The sequence below is a fragment of the Falco peregrinus genome, chromosome 2 (assembly GCF_023634155.1).
Source record: "Falco peregrinus isolate bFalPer1 chromosome 2, bFalPer1.pri, whole genome shotgun sequence".
Taxonomy (NCBI): domain Eukaryota; kingdom Metazoa; phylum Chordata; class Aves; order Falconiformes; family Falconidae; genus Falco; species Falco peregrinus.
Window position 1 is genome coordinate 80048408 of NC_073722.1, and position 22201 is coordinate 80070608.

Consider the following 22201-nt stretch of genomic DNA (forward strand, 5'->3'; position numbering starts at 1 on the left):
GTAAATGACTGAACTGTCACTTTCTTCCGTAATTATAAGCATTTTTGCCTCTTTGACGTTCTTCATACTGCAAATTTGGTAGTGCTAGGAATAACTTACATCAAGTGCCTTAAACTGTCTTTTTTTTTTTATTCCAGCCCTGATGATATTGGTACCTGTTGGTATATCCTGCTGTCTGGTTCAGTCTTCATTAAAGAATCTATGTTTCTTCCCAGGAGCAGGTATGTCAGCTATGAATATACTGCACTCTGTCTTTTAAACATAAATAATGAGAGATAGAGAATTTTTAGATTTAAAAGACAGTTCTTATACTTAACGAAACATAGAAGTGTGTGCATAAACACACTTTTCCTGCCTTTACTACCTATGGTAACTGTTTTATGCCCTAGCTAGAGCTGAAAGTTGTCATTGTGGGCAGTAGGCAAACATCCAAAGTGTTGTGCAAATGCTGTCAATTTAAAAATAAAACCACCAAAAACCTGACAATGGAGTGAAGTACCCAGTAGTCTGTTCCCGTGAGTAATCAGACTTTAAATCATAGGATGTACTAGAGCTTATGATATTTTCCTGAGGCTTTACTTAGCATTGCACAAGTCTTCGTCGTGTGTTTTAGCATATGCTTAGACCATGTTATTGCCAGTTTTGCTACTTCTGTTTAAAGGTTGTGCTTAATGTAAGTGGATTTGCAACCAAGAGTGGTATTTTACATGGAAAAAGGTGAGTTCAAGTGTGAGACACCTGAAATTTATATTGCTTCAGTGAAAATATTAATTATTTTGAGCTATGGGAAGAAAATGCAAATGACTGAGGATTTTAGACTAAGGTGGCTGAGCTTGATCATTTTAGTGGAAGCAGGGCAGAATAACTTCAAAATGCTGGTTATATGCATATTTATTCAGACTACTATAAAAGGCTCCTTTGAAGTAAATGGCATGTAATAAAATTTGTGAAAGGCGGAATGAAAGAATGACCCGTTTCTGTATGGTATGTTGAGAATGAAAGCCCTAGAAACTTCCCTAGTTTTAAGCAGAGGGAAACTTACTTCAGAGCTAGTGTTGGTTCACATATGAACAATTAGATGTTCCCATCTGCCTTTCAATGGAAGAGCAATCCTGGTCTTGGGACTTCCATTTGATGATGGTGGCCTGTTCTTGGGGCAAGCAAGTGACTTGCATCTGTAAGAGGACAGGCACTGCTGATAAAACGGTGTATTTGATGTGCCATCAAACAGTATATGCTAGAGGTGCAAAACTGGTTATTGTAAAAAGTAGCACAACAACAGATCACAGCATCCCTGCTGCTGGCAGATGGAAGAAAATTGTCCCATATGCCATCCATGAACGGGCAATGCCAGAAAAAAAGCTGGCAGAAAGTGCTACCTTTAGATGCCAGGAGAAGGGATATATGGTATCTGAATTAATGTAGGGTGGTTGTATATAGTCTGTGGCAAGAATCTTCTGTTCCTTTGAATTACAGCAGTGTTTGTGCTTCAGACATGTATTGGCACTTGATGAGGGGTGAGCTTTTTAATAAGATAAACAATGAACAGAAAATTGCAGGTCCTGTGACTCTAAGCAAAGCATTTAAGGGCTGTTCTCCTGGAGAATTTCCGAAGAGAGATGGAATCATAGGACCGTTTATATTGGGAAAAGACCTGTAAGATCATCAAGTCCGACCATTAACCTAGCATTGCCAAGACCACCACTAAACCATGTCCCTGAGCACCACATCTACATGTCTTTTTAGATACCTCCGGGGATGGTGACTCAACCACTTCCCTGGGCAGCCTGTTCCAATGTTTGACAACGCTTTCAGTGAAGAAATTTTTCCTAATATCCAACTAAGAGACTGACATCCACCTTGCTACAACCTCCTTTCAGGTAGTTGTAGAGAGCGACAAGGTTTCCCCTCAGCCTCCTTTTTCTCCAGGATAAACTACCCCAGTTTTTCATCTGTTCCCCATAGGACTTCTGCCCTGGACCCTTCACCAGCTTCATTGCGCTTCTCTGGACACACACCAGCACTTCTATGTCTGTCTTGTAGTGAGGGGTCCAAAAGTGAACACAGTATTCTGTGTATTCTGGGACATGTCTGACATCTTGGTGAATTGCAAGTGTGGAGTTTGGTATTAGAAGAAGTTTCATAGCTGTGGATGGAGCCAAGTAGCTGCCAAAGCTGGTATCTTGGGAAGTAAATGTGAGAGAGACAATTTGTTAATTAACAAAGACAACATAAGTCCATGAAAGCAAAATTAAGAAACTTTAATTTCATGAGATAAGATAGAAAGTATTTCTGGAGAGCAAAACCAGAGTCATTCTAGTGAGAGGCTTTGTGCTCAGAAGCTATAAAGGATAGATGAGGGCCTTATTTAAATTTAGGATGAAGCTAATTAGGATTTTTGCTTTGTAAATGAGTAAGCTGCAATATCTGGGCCTTAGGCTCATCCCTGAATAAGAAACTTGGGAAGAGTGAGAGGGCACCCAGGTTCAACTTCTGATTTGGAATACTGGTGGGGAGTAAGTGTGGGTGGGTTTGTTTGTTTGTTTTTATAATTTAGGTTTTTTAAAGCAAAGGCTTGAGAAGAAAACAGAGTTATTCAACTTTACTTACACTGCCAGTGAATCGCTCACAAGGAAATAGTAGACTGCTCAGATGTACAGACTGGGTAGAAGAGACTGATTAGCAGCAACACTAAAGAAAAATTTTACAGTGCGAGCAAGACTTTACAGGGAACGAGACTTCCTGAAAAGCATACTGTCCAGGAACTGATGGGGTGGTAGCTTGAGGTGTAAGAGTAGTGGTAAAAGGCTGTTACTGAATAACTGTTTGCTTAAACTGACTATTTACACATAAAGGGAGTAATAATTTCAAGAACCTTTTTGAGTATTACATAATTTGGCAGTCTTGATGTTGTATTGCCATTAAGATGAATTTGCTACACTTTAGCAAATGGAGCATGTCCTGATGCATCGTTGACGTCAGGTAATAGGAAGAGACCTAAACATTGCCAGGTTGAGATAATCTAATTTTGATCTTGTTTGGCCAGAACATTGTTATGTGGGTAAAGTTATTATAAACTTATATTTAGACTATTTTAGTGGGTTTCCCCCCACCCCCCGGTTGAGTACATTTTATCTTTGCCATCTAGAAAGCCACCAGGAAATAATTTTGCAACGTGTGAAGCTTGTGAGTAAGACAGCAGGATGGAGCTGAGAAGCCTGTGTAGGAGCAGAAAGCAAATAGCTCCTGTCTCCAAATCACATGGACTCAGAAAATTCTCATTTCCCTAACTTTTCTTTTCCCAGATCTTAGAGTAATCAGTCCCTCCTATCCCCAAACATCTCACCATACAAAACACCTGACTTTTTTTCTTACCTTGAAATTATTCTCTTTTTTTTGACATCCTGCCCCATGCCCACGCAGTAAGTCCCTTTGCACAAGTTCTCTGGGCTTCATCCAGCCTTTGCAGTGGGACCTGAGGAGCTGCCAGTGCTGCTCAGATCGTGGGCTTCCCCCTGCCCATCCTCCTGCCTTTGTCAAGCTCAGCTTCATTGAATGATGGCTGGGCAGTAGCTGGCCAAATTTAAAATGAAATATATATTCCTCCCCTGCCCTGAATGTCAAGGGCATTTGCTGTTCTTTGTTGGATTTCACTCTTCAAAAATGTATGTCTGTACAAACCAGGGTAAAAGTAGTACCTAGTTAGGGGAATTCAGATAGCCATAGTGAATAAATCTGCTGCTATCTTGGATGGGTTTTCTCGGGCCTGTGCTTTAGTTTCCTGGTTGTTGGCATGTGAGCCTATAAGGAACAGGGTACAGTGCTATTACCAGATTAATAGCTGAAACTTGGAAGTGCCTTGGTGCATTTGACTGCATATGCTCAGCATATTATTTGTATTTAGGACATCTATTAGCTAATTTAGTTGCATTAGTTTCAGATATACCGTCCTTAGACGCATTGGTGGATATCACTGGAAATGCTCTTTTGTTGTGTATTTTATGTCAGGTAATTCCTCCGCCCCCTCCCCCATCATTGTTTCCCTGTCTTTGATTCCTAGAATTAGATACCCTTTAAAATTCTTTGGGGAGAGGGAGTGATGACTACATTTGGCAGACAGAATATATAGTCAGGGAAGAAGAATGTCGTAATAAATAAATAAAACCCAGACTGTCTAAAAGCATAAGAAATGACCACCCCCTGCTTTCTCACTCAAATCAGAATTAAATAATAGTATAGCAGTCCAAAAATAAGCAACTTTGTAATGCAATAATGTGGTCAAATAGCTGCTGGTTGAAATAGTTTGAAATGAATGGAATAGCTGCCAGTTTTGCCCAAGTTATATAATGTACTGGGTGACTTGTAGGACTACTTGTAAGTAGCTACTTGACAAGTCTTTCATTCAGAATTTAAAAAAATTATAAATTGTTCAAGATGGAATATTGTAATACATGAAGTCCTAAACTTCCTTTGGAAACTTTTAACATCTAAACCAGGTCTGTTTTGTGAAAATAGCATGAGTATAATTTTATTTCCCTATTCTAATGTAGTTTAGCTTGTATTTCTTCAAATGCCAAATAAAGAGCTAGCAAATGGTGTTCATAAGGTAAGGCTGGATTTTATTCAGTTAATATATTATTTTGGGAAAATTTACAGAGTTTTAAAGAATTTTTACCTAAACAATTAAAGCTGCCATATTTTTGGTTACATAAGTAAAGCTTAGTCTAGTTCTCCTATTTAATTTCTGTAAATTGCAACAATGAAATTTTATTCTGATGGCTTAATGTGAGGAAGATTATTTTTTTCCCCCCATCTCATATTTTAGTATTACCATTTTTCATACTTAATCCTTTTAACATATCAGGCACATACTACTGTCAAACTAAACATTCCTTAATTCACCCTCTCCCACAACAACCACCAAACTAGCACAAATATTAACACTTGGTCTCCTCACCTCTTTCACTGAGCATCTGTACCCTGAAGCAGTTCACATGGTAGAATGAGGTTTATGTACGAGGTCCAGAAAATAAATGAGCAGAAAATGCAATGCCCTGAAGGTTGTCCTGGCTCTCCTGTGTTTTCACGTGGTCACTGACAGCAGTAATGTGACAGTCTCTCAAAATACCTTTTGGAATGGCCTCCAGCATCCCTAGGTTAGCTCTGTGCTCTCATCACATTTGTTCAGCTGTTCAGACTTCCCATGGGGTTTTTGTTCAAGGACTTTGCTTCTAGTGTAAATTTCATCATGGTCTCTCATCTTATTTGACTTGGAGCTGCACTACATAAATGTCTCCTAGATCTCCAACAGCTAACCTCATACTTGCCCGTGGCTTCCATGACTGGAGGATGCAACTAACTCTTAGCAACAAAATACAGAATTGCTGGGCAGTTTTTCTCAGACTGGTAGGCTCTGGTGCTTGGGATTTTCTGTTTTGCTCCTAGAATTCTTCAGAGGCTCTCTGGATGGTGTGTGCTGTGCTGCTTGGGCATGCTGTGATGCCAACTTGCCATGTGCAAACCTGGCTTTGCTCTTAATGCTCACTCATCTACACGCTGTCCTTGCTTTAGCCTCTTCTTTTCCTTCTGTACTGACACACCCAAGCAGTTCTCTCCTCTCCATATGGCGATGGAGGGATGCTCTCTCTTTGGCAAGTCACAGATTTTATATTCAAGAGCAATTATTTAAGCTCTTTCCTCTAACTAAAAGACTAAGTTTTGAAGTTGAGAGAACATCTGGGTTTTTTCCTCTTCAAAATTAAGAGATCTATCTATTTAAATATTGATGCTTTAGCCCTGTGGAGTTTCTTATACTAAAACAATGTGAAGATTGGAATGGAATATCAAATTCTACTGCAGAGCCGTTAAAGAAATCATGGATTTCTTTTGAATGTGTTTACAGCAATAATAAAACTAAATTTGTGCAGGAATGATTTGTCCTTGTCCAAGTGTGTCCTGATTAACTTAAGAAAGTAAACTCTCTCAGAAGAAAAAGTTAGGGATTTTGGCTGGTTTTGGGTTGTTTTTTTTTAACAGGTAACGCATGTGAGTAAATAGTGCTGGAGCAAAGCTCTTGGCTATGTACATGCATTTATACAGCTTTATGTATCCTGAAACATACTTCCTAATTTTTGTGATCCCTGGGGACATGCTGTTTGGTGTGGTTTAGATATATCTGACTGATGATATGTTTAAATTTTGGAGAGAACTGTCTTTGATCAATCTTTTCAGTGAATAAAATGATAGATAGTTTTAATCACAAAGATAAAATTGTTCCCTCAAAATATGACCCTAATATATTTGCAACTTAGTGTTTATTAATAATGGCTGTTGCTAGCTGAAACTTAGAACAGAACAAAACTGGTGTTTTAAGTTAGTGATCAATATACACAAATATTTCAACCAGAATAAAATCCCCTAAAAAGGGTTTTGTGGTTGTTTGTTGTTGTTTTTTCCTCTGAGCAGGAAACCTGAGTTTTAGAACAACGGGTTTAAGGAGGCTCAGTGTTTTGCTTTTGAGAGCTGCTGGTTTAGTTATTTAAGCTGCAGAGGGAGTTGATCGAGAGCTGTGCTGAGCTTATTGAGCTTTTCCCTCTTTCTGAGTTTTGCTTATGTCTAAGGATTTACAGTGTCATGATGGAAACACAAAGACCATACGTTGGCTCTTTGTAAAGAAAAATAACTCCCCAGGCTATGGTTTATAGTCTACTTAACAATTACGTGAAAATGTGTGCTTTGAATTTAGCTTGCCCTCACAACTCTCACTCTTTAATATAAAACATTCATTTTTTGCTGCTAGTTGCTGCTGCTGGATTTTCCCTTGACCTGTTTGTTGCGTCATGATTTCTGTATCTCGCTAGTGCTGTTCTGAAGCCATTCTCATGACTGTCTCTATAGGTTGGTGGGAAGGTATAGCATATGGTGTTCTTGGGGGCCGCCCCCCAATGCCATTGTGACTTCTCTTTGGTTTCAGTGCCTTGGTTCAGCATTTCAGTCCATCAACTGAAACCGAAGTGTGAAGGAGTGTGATCTTACAGTTCAGTCTAGGAAGGGCTGAGATCACTACCTCCAACTTCTTTCTTCGTTCAGCTTAGGGAGATGTCAGTCCATTTATGACTGAGTGTATGTCTACCATGCATCTCTCTCAATGGATTTTAAACAGACATTGAGAAATTAGCCCTAATTGCTTTGTACCATCTGCATCTACCCAAAAGGACATACGCAGTCTTTTAGATGGAGATGTTTACCGTTACCTGCAAGCACAAAATTAGACTATCACAGTGCATGCGGCTGATGACTTTTTGAGACTCAAACTTGTGGAGAAAACAAAAGCTTGCTTACAAGAGGGAACATTTTGTGGGGAGTGCCTGATTTGGCCTTGAATATGTTCATCTCCTGTTGGTATCGTTACCAGCGAAGCCTGGAGTGCTCTGGCGTGGCATTACCATCTTCCTTGTGAGGTGCCAGAAGAGCTGGAGTTGCCCTGGTTCTGTCCCTGAACCCAGCTCCTCGCGGGCTGGCTGGCAGGGAGGGTGTCCAACTCCCCCAATCTGGCTTCCTCACCGAGACATAATCAGTCTCAACTCTGGCTGCAGCGGAATTAGCAAGCCATAAATTAACAGGGCCTTGTCTTGTCATGTCACCTGCTGTTACAGCGAAGTTCGTGATGCAGAGCACATGCTGCTTGTACCAGTAATGTCATCTGAAACTGTCCTTGCTGTTTGCAGAAAGTGGCGTACAGGATTTTTTAAGATAAGAATACTTAAGATGATTTTTACAGCTAAATGAATTTGGTATTACATACACTTTGCTTTATTCCCCCCGTCTCCTGTTCTGCTGAAGAATTGAAGAGTTCATTGAGGTTTGAAATTGGTCATCTTCCAAGTGTGCTGTCAGGATCAGAGGTGTTGGGAAATAGAAGAGGACACGGTTCCTAAATTATGAGATTGGGTGCTGTCTGGCAGTGTTCCTGTCAAAACAATTATTTCAACGCTCCTGGAATTTTGTTCTTGCACAGCTGATAAAATGTTGAGGGGCTTAATCTATTATGTTGGCATCTTTTGAAAATAAAAATAGAAGTCTAGTGTAGTGGGTCTAGTGCTACCAGGCTTTCTTCCAAGTTTGTAACAAGGAGATGAGAAGGTAACAATGAAGCAGGAAGTGTCGGATGACCTGAAAAATTTATAAGTGAGCCTGAATATTTCTGATTCCCCTTCAGGTGGGGAAGGTTTTCAGGGATGGGGATTCTCATTTAGGAGAATAGCCACCTTCAGAAGCCCTCACAAATGCAAGCCTTGTACTAGTTTCTAGGTGTATATCCTAGAGCTACAGACTTTTGTCTTTTTCCATATGAATGACCTGATGATGGACTTGAGATGGTCTGGGTCACCTGCTGATGCTCCAGTGCATTGGTAGAATGTTTTTGATGACTTCATACACTTTCCATAGGAGAGACACCATTAATTGGTGGTAGGTGGCTTGTAGATCTGAATGTGCTTGCACTGCTCCAGTTTTTCATTGTTTCACATGTGGTAATTGTAAGCTAAGTCAAGATGGCATTTCCTGCTACTGTTGCTACATCAACAAGAAAAAAAATAAATTAAGTAGGCTTTTATTATGTTCTGCTTTATTCAGGTCAGTGGTGTTTTTCTTCCCCATTGAAACTTCAACTGTGTAAAAATACTAAAAAGTTGAATGTGTATATTTTAATAACAAAATTATGCTTAGGAATTTGTGGTATGGAACATAGAAACAAAGTATGTAACAGTATAAATCCAAACCATTGCTTTTATGGTGAGTCCCACCTGTGAACCAAATAAAGTTATTTTTGCACTATAGAATAAGTATAATCAAAAATTTTTCAGTGTGATATGAGTATGGGATATAGCCAATGCTAAGGAACACCAAAATCTGAGGTAACACGGATAGAATAATTTTTTTTGTGTGCAAGCATGAATGTGTCTTTATAGCTTAGAGTAACTGAAAAGAACCTGAAGAAAAAAATTAAAATTTAGCTGAGGGGTTTAACAGCCTAGATTCATGGGGGATAATATTTTAGGAGAAAGCAAGGAGAGGAAAGGCGAGAATTCTTGAAGGTAGCTGACAGAGAAAATGTAATCTTTGACATGTATGAAAGATACCAGCTCTCACTTCCCATTTTTTAAAATGTTAGAAAGTTGGGTTTAAAATTATGGCTGCAATATATAACACCACATATAGTGTTTGAAAAATGTGCTGAAGTTGTGGGCTTCTTTTTGGGGGGCAATGGGAATGTTTCAGAATGCTCTCTAGGATGGACGGGAAAAACATTAATTCCACTGAAAATTTGGTTTTCCTGAAGATGTTGATGTATTCTCATTGTTGAAAAATTTTGGTGCTGCTTAGTTGATACCTGGTTTCTCAAATGTGCTGCAAGAAAAGTGGCCTTGAATCAGTAAATTTTTTTTATTGCTGACTCTAGCTTATTTTGTTGCATTGGTTAGACACACCTTCTTAATCCCAGCATTAGGATTTCTAATGGAGCATGTCACCATTTGAAGTAATTAACAACAGTAATCAATCTCAGAAACATTGTTCATCTTTGCTTTTGCTTTTGTTCTTCTGTACATTATAATTATGTGATATTAATTTGATTTTGACAGATCTCGCTGGTATCTTTCTAAAATTTCAAGCTGGATTTTAATATTAAAAAGCTGTTAACTGAAATGATAATTACTTGCATACATATAGGGTTGTGGAAAAAAACGGAGTGCTCTTTCTGAGAAGTTAATGAGGGGAAAATTCTCTGTGTAATAAAGTATGTGGTTATTTCAATGTGAGACCTGTTATACCTGGATATATTCACTGCTGCTCACATTGCTATTTAAAGTTATCTATCAGAAGAAAACTGTTGTTTTTTCACAATTGATATTGCAGCTGGTGAGATGACCTGCTCTGCAATCCGTTCCTTCTGATTTAAGGTGCCTTCTGATTCAATTTATTAGTATATAAAGTTTTGAGTTTTAGTACAAACCTGCAAAACATAAAAAAACCCCGCTTGAAAAAACTGCATTGTGAGACTCCTTCTGAGGGTAAAAGGAAGACCATGTGTGCTTCACATGCTCCCTGGGTTCATGGGCAAGTTTTCTAAGTGTAATGAACTGAGAAGTTATCTGGTCATTGCTTACCCCAAAATAACAACAAAATGAACTTTGTGCAAAAACAGCATAAAGAATACCCAGGAGGGGGAAGTATACCCATGTGGAGAGGGGAATGGGTGCGCTGCAGAGCAAGGAGGTGGTGGCGATATGCTGGAGAAAAAGACCATTTTTGAGCACGGTGGTGAAGTTTTCCCAGCCTAGGGAGCAAAATTAACCAGACAGAGAGGACCAATTTAAATCCTCAAATTGGAGATGACTTATTACTGCTGAACAATTATATTTAAAAAACAATTAAAACAATATACAGAGTGGAAGATCATGCTCACCAAAATTAGCGTACTCTACAGAACAGGCGAGAGATACCTTAAGAGTCCATCCTGTGCATGCAAGTGCAAAACTGAAAAATCTTCTTTTTTGTGTATATATATATATATTTATATGTCTGTGGGGTTTTGCTTTTTTAAAAAACTTTTTTCTTTTTTTAAACAAAATGTCCAAGAAAACTCTTGTGAGAAGTCCAGCGTAAATCTATTCTGGGATGGCTGTCCCTGCATTTAGGTTTGGGATATTTGGGGAAGAGCCTTTTCTTTGCCTCATGTGGAACTCTGGTGATTTGAACTTCTATAGACAGCTTCGGTGAAGGACAATCTTGATAAGGTGAAATAATTACTTTTACTTATGTATTTGCAGGACTACAGAAAAGTGGAAGGAATAAAAAGTATTGTTTTGATTATTAGCATGATTCTGCTACTGCAATTCTTCTACAGTGTTTTTAACAAAGTGTTATTCCGTACTGTAGCAGACTTTAACTTGCCTGAGAGTTTTCTGTCAGGTAACACTAATGTTTTTGAATGTTTCTGAAACATAAATCCAGGGACACTAGACATAGCGTAACATGTTAAGTGAGGGATAATTTATTTTCAAATTATTATTTAAATAGCTAAAACAAAATTGCCACTATTACTTCACTGTTTCAGTTTGTTTTCATTTACAATGGGAGTATGGAAACTAGTTATTGAGGTCACGTGTTTAGCCCTCCATGTGAATGAATTTGTTGTATAGAATGAGTTTGGCATGTAACTGGGGGTGGAAAATGTCAATATGTATGGTTTTATTTTACTATTAAAAACCTAGATGACCTGTGAAGTCACTAAATTTTTGTTGGGTTTTTTTGTGTGTTTTTGTTTTTTTTTTTTAAAAAAAAGATGAGTTTCCAATACTTTCATTATGAAAGTCTTTAGGGTGACTTAAAAAAACTTACTATATCTTTTTCAAGGTAAAAAACCCAAACAGTCTTCATTTAGGAGCTAACATCTAACAGCTTTGTATGAAGTTGGAAAAATGCTCCTCTGTTTTAATGAATTTCATGAATGTTAATAAGCCAAATTATGTTCAGACAAGGTCTTGCCTCTTAAGTAATGTTTTCCTACTATTTCTCATTCTTTGAGACTGTTATGGAGATGTTGTGATGTCACAGTAATCTCCATGACAACACAGACATCATTAAGATGATAAGATGAAGCATAAGCAAGGCTGTCTTTATTCAAACCATTTATTAAAATACTTTTTTTTTTTGTCTAAAAGAAAAGGAATAATAAAAAAAAAAGTAGGTTAGGAAAAAAGCTTGCATCTTTGAATGTTTTCCAAGATAAGATGAGAACTTCTAATTTAAAAATCAAACAGGGATTTTTTTATTTTTCCAAATAAAAATCTCTTCTGCCAGCTGTTCTGATGAGGTACCTGCCTTCTGGCTTTCTATACTAGAGATGCTGCAAAGCTGAACTGCTGCAACAAGCTAAATTTTGTTGTTGCCACCACTATGTTCCAGTTTTGTTTATATATTTGTGTATATAGTTTATAAATACAGATCTTGATTTTCCAGGAAATTTTCATAAACACATGTCTCTTGTTTGTTATATACAAAGAAAGAATCACAAAGTACCCTAAATGGTATTCTAGTCTGAAAAGTATTCAGGATCACCTGTTGTTCTAAAAGCCCTGAGCCTCTACCTCCATTTGCAGTAAATTTGCAAAACAATTCATTTTTCTTTATAGCACTTTTTCAGATTGGGTTTTTAATAATTTTTCAACTTAACTTTAGTTTTAAGGTAACATTATAAAAAGCTGAAGTGAAAAGCAACACACTTGAAACTTTACTAATTTTTTTTTACGTAAACTAGTCAAACTTGCTACCGTAATCAGTCTTCTAACTAGATAAAATTTCAAAATTAATCACATTTTTCAAAACAGTAGTCTGTACTAAAAGAAAAAACTGTGTGAAGTTTACAAGGCATATGTTTCAAGGGTTGACCGAAGGGACTTTCTCTGGAAGCAAACCTCCAGAATCTGGCTAATTTCAAATTATTCACTGTCAGTTTTCAGGAATTTCTTTTGAAGTGCTTTCACTAGTCAGCTATAAATTACCAGATTAATGCAACCTCTGATCTTCGTTGTATTTGCATAAGAAATAAAGAAAAATCCCTATGAGTATTATGTTGATAAAGTACTATAGTCTGTCATCTGTAAGGATGCTAACTAAATGTGTTCAAAATACTGATGAAGTTTGCTAAAGCTTTCAGCTGGAGTTCAAATTAGCTTGCACACATTTTTAGCCAGAATTATTTAAAGCATTAATACACTATTAAGGTGTTTATCCTATAATTTTGGTGTCCTTCACATGGACTGGTTAGTCATCTGGCATTCTCTGTCTGACTTGCTGGGCTCTTCCTGCCTTTACACCCTCTTGCTCCAGCACCAGTGTTATTGCCCTTGACCCCATGATTCTTCTTCCTCCACAGCAGTGGGTAGTTTGCATCCTAGGTCCAGCAAGGAGCTGCAGTGATGTTTGAGGACTGTTTTTCTTTTTTCTCTTGTGAAACACCCCTGCTCCAAAGTCTTATTAAGTGGCATGTACTTGGCTCTGATGTTGCAAGTAAGTCCCTTCCCTGACATATGAGCTGTTGTATCTGAGACTGTAAACATCTAAGCTATCGTATAACACTGGATAAGTCTAATCATCCTTATCCATGGTATGTAGTGAGCTCATGTCTCCAGGATTTGCAAACAGTGACAGGTCCACAAATGCCTCTTCAACTCATATTCCAGTTGCCAGCATCTCAATTTTCCTTTCAACTGAAAACCATTTCTGTGAAGCAGCTCTTTGCTCTCGCTCGAAAAAAAATAAATTACTGGAAACGTAATAACATTGTGAGAATTACGTGAGTTAAAAGAAAAAAAGAAAAAGAAAAAGAAAAATGTGAATCTACTGATTATTTTGATATGCAGATGACTGCCATTTTTTAATTAAGAAGTAATATTTAACACCAGTCAAAACCAACTTGGGCTTCACTTGCATATTTGCCTGTTTCTAAAAGACAGGCACTAATTTCAATCAGTATCAGAGAAGTCAGCCTATATTATATAGAAGATCAAATTATCTGATGAAGAGCCTCTGTCTTTTAGTTGACAAATCCTTGTTTTCATGGTTTCCATTGTGCAGCTTTAAGCGTGGGGAAACCTGCTGCTGCCTTCCTTCCTTGCATCATGCCCAGCAGAAGGCTGTTCCCGATAGAGCTGCTCTGCATGCATGAAGGGCTCTGTCTTTTTTTTCTGAGGGGTCAGAAAATGGCCATGCCAAATTTAGTTTTCGTCAGAACACTTAAGCCTTCCCCTAGGGATGGCTTGTGCATGTATACACACTTCTAAATTGTAACTTCCTTTTTATTTCATCCCTGGCAAGGGTGAGTTGGTGGGAGGAACAGTCTGGGTTTCACAGCACATTCACTGAAAGCCAGCTATAAACCTAGCTTGGTTAGAATAAGCTGTTAAGAGGGACTGATGTTTTTCATTCTAATCTGGATGTAGCAAAATGAAATGTGATGTGTTTTAATAGAAAAAGACACAGGAGAGGAACTTGACTGAATCCTTCACTCTGTATCCCAAATAGAGTGAAGGATTTGAAGAATCTCTATTCCCAGATAGAATATAGTCCCCATTTTTTTCCCCATTTAGACATCTACTAAATACTGCTCAATAATATTTAATTCAGGAATTCAGCGTGACTGGTTTGCTTTAGACCTACATCTAAGCATTTTGGCATTGTTGCAAGTTAAGTGTTGATTGCTGCATCAAGATTTGGCTTTGGGGTTTGTCGGAGACCAGACATTCTGCACATGTTTGCTTCTGTATTGTCAGAGAATAATTGACACAGTGATGGAAAGCAGCTGCTGGTCGTGGCTGAGGTCACGGCGCTGGTATGAGGAACCAGCACCAGGCAGCACGTGCAGGCGGGACCTGTGGCAAATGATCATGCAGAGGAACGGTGGCTCCTCTGAGCTCCGAGTTTGAGAAGCTGGAGGGTAGAGGGAAGGTGAAACACACAGCAGAGAGCACTTGAACGTCAATAGTGACGGCAGTAACAGCATTTGCAGGGTGGGTGCTACCTAATAGCAGGTGAAGGCTCTGTCTTACACAACTTCAAATTCTAAATGTGCTTAATGCAATCCCTCTGTTTTTCATTTTGGAAGTTTTTGGTGATCCTCCTAAAGATAGATGTCAGCTGAAGCAATGTCGTTTTCACAAAATTAGTTGGGAAGTATTTAGTTTATGTAGCTTAAGATCTTGTTTTTATCATGAGTATGTTAAAAACTTGAGAAACTGAACTCAGCTGTGCATAGCCTTATGCTTGAAGATTTATTCAAGTACAGTCTCAAAGAGAAAAGGACTGGTTTCATGGAAGGTGGAAGAGGGAAAATATTTACTTTGATGTCCGCGTGTATTTGGAAGTCCTGCACTGGCAAATATTGCACAGCATTGATCTTACACCCATTGTACATCCCATTTGAAAATTTCAGGACAAAGAAAGTTTTTGAATATCTGATTTCTAGAGTTTTAGCACAAATTGTTGCAATACTCATGCATTGTGTTTCTATTTCTAATATGTTGTAGATTTTTTTTTAAGCAAGACTTACATTGAATTTATTTTTTTCCATAAATATACCACAGAAAATTCTAAGAACTTGAGAAACAAGAAAATCTTTTACTTGTATTTTTCCTTGCATTAGAACATGTCTAAATGGAATATGCTTTTTGACTTAGAGGAAATGCCAATTAAATACTTTATTCTAAACTAGCAGCTTTGTTCCAAATATTGCATTTATAAATACATAAAACTATAAGAGTATTTTGCACTTAATGTGTTGAAGAATGCGCACTATATAGATGATCACACTTTGTGGAGCTTTCTTTGTGAGACTTAGATGTAGTTTTACTAAGAGTTGCAAAACATAGGGGGATTAATTATTACTTTAAGCTAATGCAAGGTGGTGAATATCAAAAGAAATAAATGTTTAGACACATTATGGGGGAAAACCTACATTTTTATATGTCCTTTTCAAAATAGTTGTTACTGGTGAAATTGGGTTTTCTGTGAGTGATCCTTGATCTTTAAAGAGGGAGGAAGAAAAGGGCTTCTCAGTGAAAAACTTTTTCTTGGTGTTTGTCGTCAGTGGAGTTTTATTCAGATTCTGCATCGTTTTTGATGAATGCGTTTACATTCCAGTGCTGAGAAATAATTTTCCATTTGGGAGCTGGGCTGACGTGAAAACAGGAATGTGGAGGCCCAGGGCGAGGGGACAGGGCTGAATGCTGATAGGGAAATGTTCCCTCTTCAGTAGCTGCCGCCTTGCCTGCGAGCTTTGAAAAGAGCGTCTGTGTGTGCATGTACCAGTATGTCTGGGGACCTGGGGCAATGGATGGGTCACGTCTGGAGAAAGCTGCGTTGCTCTCCAGTGTCACGATGATAATAGAAAGGATAGAAGGAGTCACCCTCAATACCTGGAAGTTTTTGGCTGTCTCTGTGTGTAAGCGCTTATAAAATTTAATGTGTTGCTTGTAGCTCTAGGTGTTTCATTTAATTGAGATACTTTGTTGCTTTGTTTTATTAGTACATGTAATAAACTTGAAGGGGAATAAATGCAGTCAGTGGTCTTAAATTATTCTCCTTTTGCTGTTTGTTAGCTGCTGACATATTTGCACTGATTGTAGTTTTATAATTGTAAAGGTGTTTTTAATGAAAACTGAAAGTGAAGTGCAATCTTTGGAAACATGAAACCCTTAGCTTTCCCTTAAAACTTGTCTGCTATTAATTAGTGTGTTGTAAACTGTAATACATCTGTTCTTTAACCAACTGTGTATGTTTTGAGTATAATGAGTTCCAAGATACGTATATAGTAAGGTACGCTTACAGAGAAGGGCACTGTCATCGACAGTCAGTGTAAACTCCATTTTAGAATGCATTAGAATGGAAATGAAGTTATAAGTTACTTATATGAATTAAAATACCTGTTTTTAATACAGTGAGCAAAAGGGTTTATTTAGTACTAACAAATTTATTTGGAAATAATGCTTTTGAATAGTCAAGTGGGAAATTGGACTTTTGTCAGTTGCTTCAGGGAATTAGTATAGTTAGGGAGCAGTTGCTTGGGCACAGTATCTAGCCTTCTAAGATATAATTATTTTTTTAATCAGCCACTTTCAAATTTGCTACTGTAAAGTAGATTCCTGCAAATAAAATTGTTTTATATATCTTTAAGGTATTTTTTTAAGGTTGTTTTACATTCATATCATGCACTCAGTAGCTTTATGGGGAATAAAAGTAACTGTGACAGAAAAGGACTCCAGAAGTGAAATTGCCTCTAGGACAGGTACTAAGGAGAACATCTGTGAAGTTTAATACTCAAGGAGCCTCAAGTCAGAGCTTATGTGGTAGCAGGGAGAAAAAGTGTTGGAAAAGCTGCTGCAAAACAAGGATCTTTGGGGAATTTAGGTGAGGCAGCAATATCCTAACCAGACAGCCTTCTGGCTATCCAAATTACTGATATAACCTCTACATCTCTTCTCAGGTGATTTGCTGGATGTTGTATGGTTCTCTCAGGTATATCACTGACTTAATAGTTGCAAATGAGATATTTTTAGAAGTTGAAATGAATAAGGCTTAGGTAGGAAGAGATTTTATCTTTATGTATTGAGACAACTCTAATTAATGTTATTAAGGAAGGATATGGTACAACCAAATGTGAAGTGTCTATTAGGTACAATTCTCTACCACATTTTAAAAATAAACGTGTGATTTAACTGTAACCTCCATAGTGAAGTCATATATCCATAGGCTTATTTCACACTACAGTAGGGGGAGGAATACATTTGTCAAAGCCCTATCCATTGAAACCCGCTAATAAAGGCTCTCTATGTTTTATTTTAGCTAGCCACTGCTCATGTAGACTGTGTATATTGTGATAAATCTGGGCAGTCAAACTGACTTTCTCCGGGAAGTGTGGCATCAACATTTGGAAAGAACAGTGTCTAGCAAAAGTTACTGAAACAAAGCTGGTTATTACAGAGTATGTCAGCCCTTCACTGAAACTTCGTCTGCTGCTCCTGTTTCTGTGTGTTACCTGGCATCCCTCAAGCTAGCTTGGGTGCCAGCTTGTGGTCCCTTGTATGAAGTTCCCCTCTCTATGTATGATGATTTATATTATTATATGTAACATATAAGGTATTTTATAAAAAGCTGTGCAGCTTGGGCTTTTTGATCGGCTCAGTAAACAGACTGTATTATGTGTTGGGTATTTGCTTCTTTTTACTGCTTATTAATGTTTTAAATAACTTTAAAATCTTAACTTTAAATCGTTTGTTTGGTGGCTTTCCTGTACCTCGTGGCTGGTTACTGCAGCTAGGGATTTCAGCTAGAGAAGGGTGTCACTGAAGTCCTCCTTTGTTGGTCCTTGCTTTTTGCTCTTGTGGGAAGCTCTGACAAATAAATTAATTCTGGTAGAATTGACTTTGATATCAGTCTTCTGAACTGAAACAGCGGGATTGGTGATGCCCAAAGACCCCTGTTGTTCCTCAGTTGCATGTCAACAGCTGTTTGTGTGACTGTGTGTAGGTATTGCAGTGTGGTTCTGCAACAGATAGTATGCAAAACTGTGATGGATGTTCCACTAAAGTCAGAGTTGGACACTTCTGAAATGTCCAGATATAGTGGACAGTCACAAGAGACATTCCTAATTCTCCCTGGTTACCTGAATTCCTCACTGATGATGAATTTCCAGTAGCAGATTGGAAGTCAGGAGGTTTAACTGGTGTGGGGTATCTGAGAACTGCAACACTTGAAGGGTCATTTAACTTTCTGCCTTGATTTACTTGTCTGGCCTACAATACTTCACAAAGATTATGGAGTTTGTTTGCAGCCTGAAAAGCCTCGTGATCTTTGGTCAAAGATAATATGCATGTGTGATGCATTGTCTGCTTTGATAAATTTTGTGCTGTCATAGGAATCTGAGCAGTACAGCGATGGCATGGTTATTTGCTGCAAGAATCAGTGTGATACTGGGAACAGAAATTAAGAATATTCTTTATAGTAGCTCAATGCATGCCTGCTGTCTTAATATGTTGACTACTGTTCCCTTGTGCTGAAGGGTAAAATCCAAACAAGTTATTCAAGAGCTCAAAAGCACATCCAAAACAAGCTGCTGCTTTTTACTGAGTTTGCTAAAGCTTGAAACTTTTGGCTGTCAAAAGTGATTAGCAATGGACAGAAGTTTAAAGCTGATACTTACAGACAGCAATAGAGGAAGAAGAAATGGTGGACTGGAAAAGTGTATGTGCATTTTCTATTGAAATTGGTGTTTGCTGTGAGGCTAGAAAGTGACCTGGCAAAAAATACAGCAATAGTGTATTCCAGACCAAAACCAATGGTTACAAAAAGGGGGACAAGTATCTACAAGAGAAAAGGGAGTATTTCTGTGTTTGTTTTCAGTTAGAATATCAAATAAGGTGACTTCCTAATCACCATTTTTGCACTTTTGTTTTTCAGTCATTGAGGTGTTTTACTTTCCTTTCTCACCCCTTCCTTTCCTTTTTTTTAAGGAAAAACTGTGTATATGGATCAGGTTAATGACCAAGAAAATAAGTTTGTCATTTCTGCGACAGTCTAGTGAATCAAGATAATGGCTTCATTTTCTGGTCTCTTAAAGAGTAGTTGAAATGGTATAAAATTCAAGATGGCATTGTAAAGCAAAGCACCCTGTGTTTTGTTGCTGGACTATAGGAGGAAGCATGTGTTTGCCCCTAGGAAAATAACATTTTGTCGAGAGACTTCTTTATTGAATGTTTCTTTTCAAGGGGCTTAGTATTCTGGAAAATTTTTTCTATTGTAGAAGTCCCATGTACCATTAAATGCGATTATTATTTTGATGAATAAGCACAGCTGGCACTTCTTTTCAATATCTGACTGCCTTCTTTTTGAGCTATAAACGTGCTGTTGTCAAGAGATTAGCCTTTGTGGTAGCAAGTTAAATTGTTCATTTCTACTAATCAGTAGGTGGGATAGCAGAATAGATATAAACTGGCTAGCTACACTCTTCCAAATGGTGTATGAAGTTCTTCAGTTTGCTTGTTATGAAATAAAGCTTTAAAAAGTTACTTTTCACAAACAAAGTCATAGCTTAAGTGTGTCACTATGGTTGTGTGTTACAGGCTTGGGTAAAGTTCAGATTTACTGATTTACAATTATATTGAGTCTGGTTTGCTTTTCATAAACTTACATGACAGCTGTTGCCCTGTGAGCTTCAGATAGGAAGGATTTCCATGCCTGTTGCACAGTGCCAGTTGAAGAAAGGGAATGGCTAAATGGTTCCTTGGCCCTTGGCAGATTTTAGGGCACATGTGTTACAGCAAGCTGCAAGAGGGGTCCTGAAGGTCCAGCCGTTTTGACTTCTATCCTGCCTTCCTCTCTGCAACGGGAAAGATCTGGTGTTGACCTGGCAGGCTTAAATACGAACTACCTGGCAGGGGAAGCACACACCCCAGAAACTAACTTTAGCTGGTTGTCTTTTCTTCTGATGGCGTATGATTAAGGATCTAAAAATAAAGGTTTTGTATTTCACTGAATTATGTACTGGTTCTCTGCATTCCACCTTTACTGCTGCATTTTGAGGATTCTTTGCAGTTAAGCCTGCAGAGACACACATATTCATTTAATACAGGCAGAGCACTTCAGAAACTGAAATTAAAATAGCTTTCTATTTTATCCTACAGGAAGCAAAATAGTATTATGCTTAATTATTGCACTAAGGTGAGAATGTGTCAGGAAAAGCAGAACAACCTTTTGTCCTCATCTTCAATTTGGGAATACCCTCGCTTTCAGCATACTTATTTTGTTAATTTATTTTAAGTAAAAAAGAGCTAATTGAAGTTGATCAGGCTTTTCATTCTTTCCTTAGTATGCTAGTTAGCTTTCTCTATAGAAATGCAGATAGCTTAGGTAACTTAATGCTGTAATGCCAGAAGATACTAGATCAAACTCTGTAATGTAGTTCAGAATCACCCATGCATCTTCTGTAGACACCACTTGATTGACACTTGTTTTAGTGTTGCTAGAATTACTTAGCAAATACTCTTGGCAAACTATATAAATACAAAATACACAGCTGGTGGTGTCCTTGGGTATTAGTTACTTGTCAAAGGACATATGCATGAAAACTTGTTTCATACAGAGGTAAGTACATTTTTTTTTTTCTTCTGTGCTTTACAATATCTGGAGAAGATGCAAATATGCTTATGGATTGTGTTGTAAGTCTGACTTCTGTTCTGATTGAACTATTTCTGTTCTTCAGTTTTGGCAAGCGTTCTGCAGGAAGCTTCAGGCGTGGCTGTGAATGCATTGTTTTAGAGCCATCTGAAATGATTGTGGTAAGAATATTTTCATTCAGTTTGTTTCAGATTTTACAGGCCAGCTTTGGTAACACTTCAACTTCCAGTAAAACTTGAAGAGTTTTCTGTTTTGCACATGATCTTTTTATAAATCTAAGATGTCATACATAATTTTCTTGGCATTCTTTGCACACATATTTGCATTGTTTGAGTGATAAAGGTATCTTTTTATTGTTGTTACATTTACTCTTGCAGATTTCTTGTAAAACTGAAGTTTTCTTCTGCTAGCAGAACAGCAGAACAGTTTGTGGGGTTTTTGTGTATGGCTTTTGGGTTTTTTAAGCTGTTTTATTATTATAGGTAGGCAAAGATGCTTTAAAGGATTAATCTCATTTTAGCTAAAGTAATAAATAGTTGATTGAATGAAATATTTCTTCTCAGCTGTCTGAAGTTTTAAGAAGCAGTTTGAACATTTTAAAATTCTACCAACTTTTCTGGGTGAAGGTTATTTATTAGCAGTATCTGCTGTGGTCCAGTGGCAGAACAGCATTGTCTCTGAGGGTTCACAGGCTTGAAAGTTTTGTAGTTGCCCACCTGAACAAAGGCATAACCAATGGGCTAAATGTTTTTCTCTGTCATTGAGAAGTCATCGATTACTAATACCGGCAAGACGGTTATCTAAGCCATATGTAGATGATAGTTCAGATACTGGCTGTGACACTGAGCATTCTTTTCCTAAAGTTTCTGTAAAATTTGTGGAAGCTCAGGAAATTGTGGTATAGCTTTAGGCTTGCAGAGAGATTAGGTTACTCTGTTAAAGTTGGTTGTTAAAAAAAGTAGCTTTTTAGCTTATCTTCATGCAGATGCAGGCATGCTTTCGTGGGTTTTAAGCTCTTTGTGATTTCGCTATAAGCAGATAAAGATGATTGTATAATGGGATCTTTTTCTATCATTTGATTATGTATCTCCCTCTTCCAATTCTAATTAAGAAAATTGTCTTATGGAGCTATGGAGACACAGAAAGCATACATGAGAATGCCAGTTGCTTTTTTTCTATCCCTAAATAAAGCTCTCTGTAACTTTACTTTGTAGAGGAGCAGCTCCTCAGCAGCAGCCCTTTATGCCTCCCCACTGGCCCCTTGACTTGTCTGACCAGTTTGTGTTACTCTCACCACTAGAAGGATACAATTTAGTTGGGGATGTCTGTCTCCTGCATTCCTAAGTTACAAAGAAGAGATGGATGGACATGGGGAAAGGAGATGACTAAACAAGAATCCACAAGAAATCTTGTCATCTTTTAGACTGATGGGTAATGTTGGGCTGGGGCAGGTACTCCCACATGTGTCATA

The 22201-nt window shown here is 37.9% G+C and overlaps 1 protein-coding gene across 7 annotated transcripts in view; it reads left to right on the top strand.

Moving 5' to 3' along the window:
* Positions 1-22201, top strand: part of RAPGEF2 (Rap guanine nucleotide exchange factor 2) — a 195095-nt gene that overhangs the window by 81359 nt on the left and 91535 nt on the right. For all 7 annotated transcript variants that reach the window (XM_027779881.2, XM_027779878.2, XM_027779876.2 and 4 more), the window contains exons 4-5: positions 138-221; positions 20816-20891. In XM_027779881.2, the coding sequence (XP_027635682.2) occupies positions 138-221; positions 20816-20891 (160 nt within the window). The remainder of the gene's footprint in view (positions 1-137; positions 222-20815; positions 20892-22201) is intronic.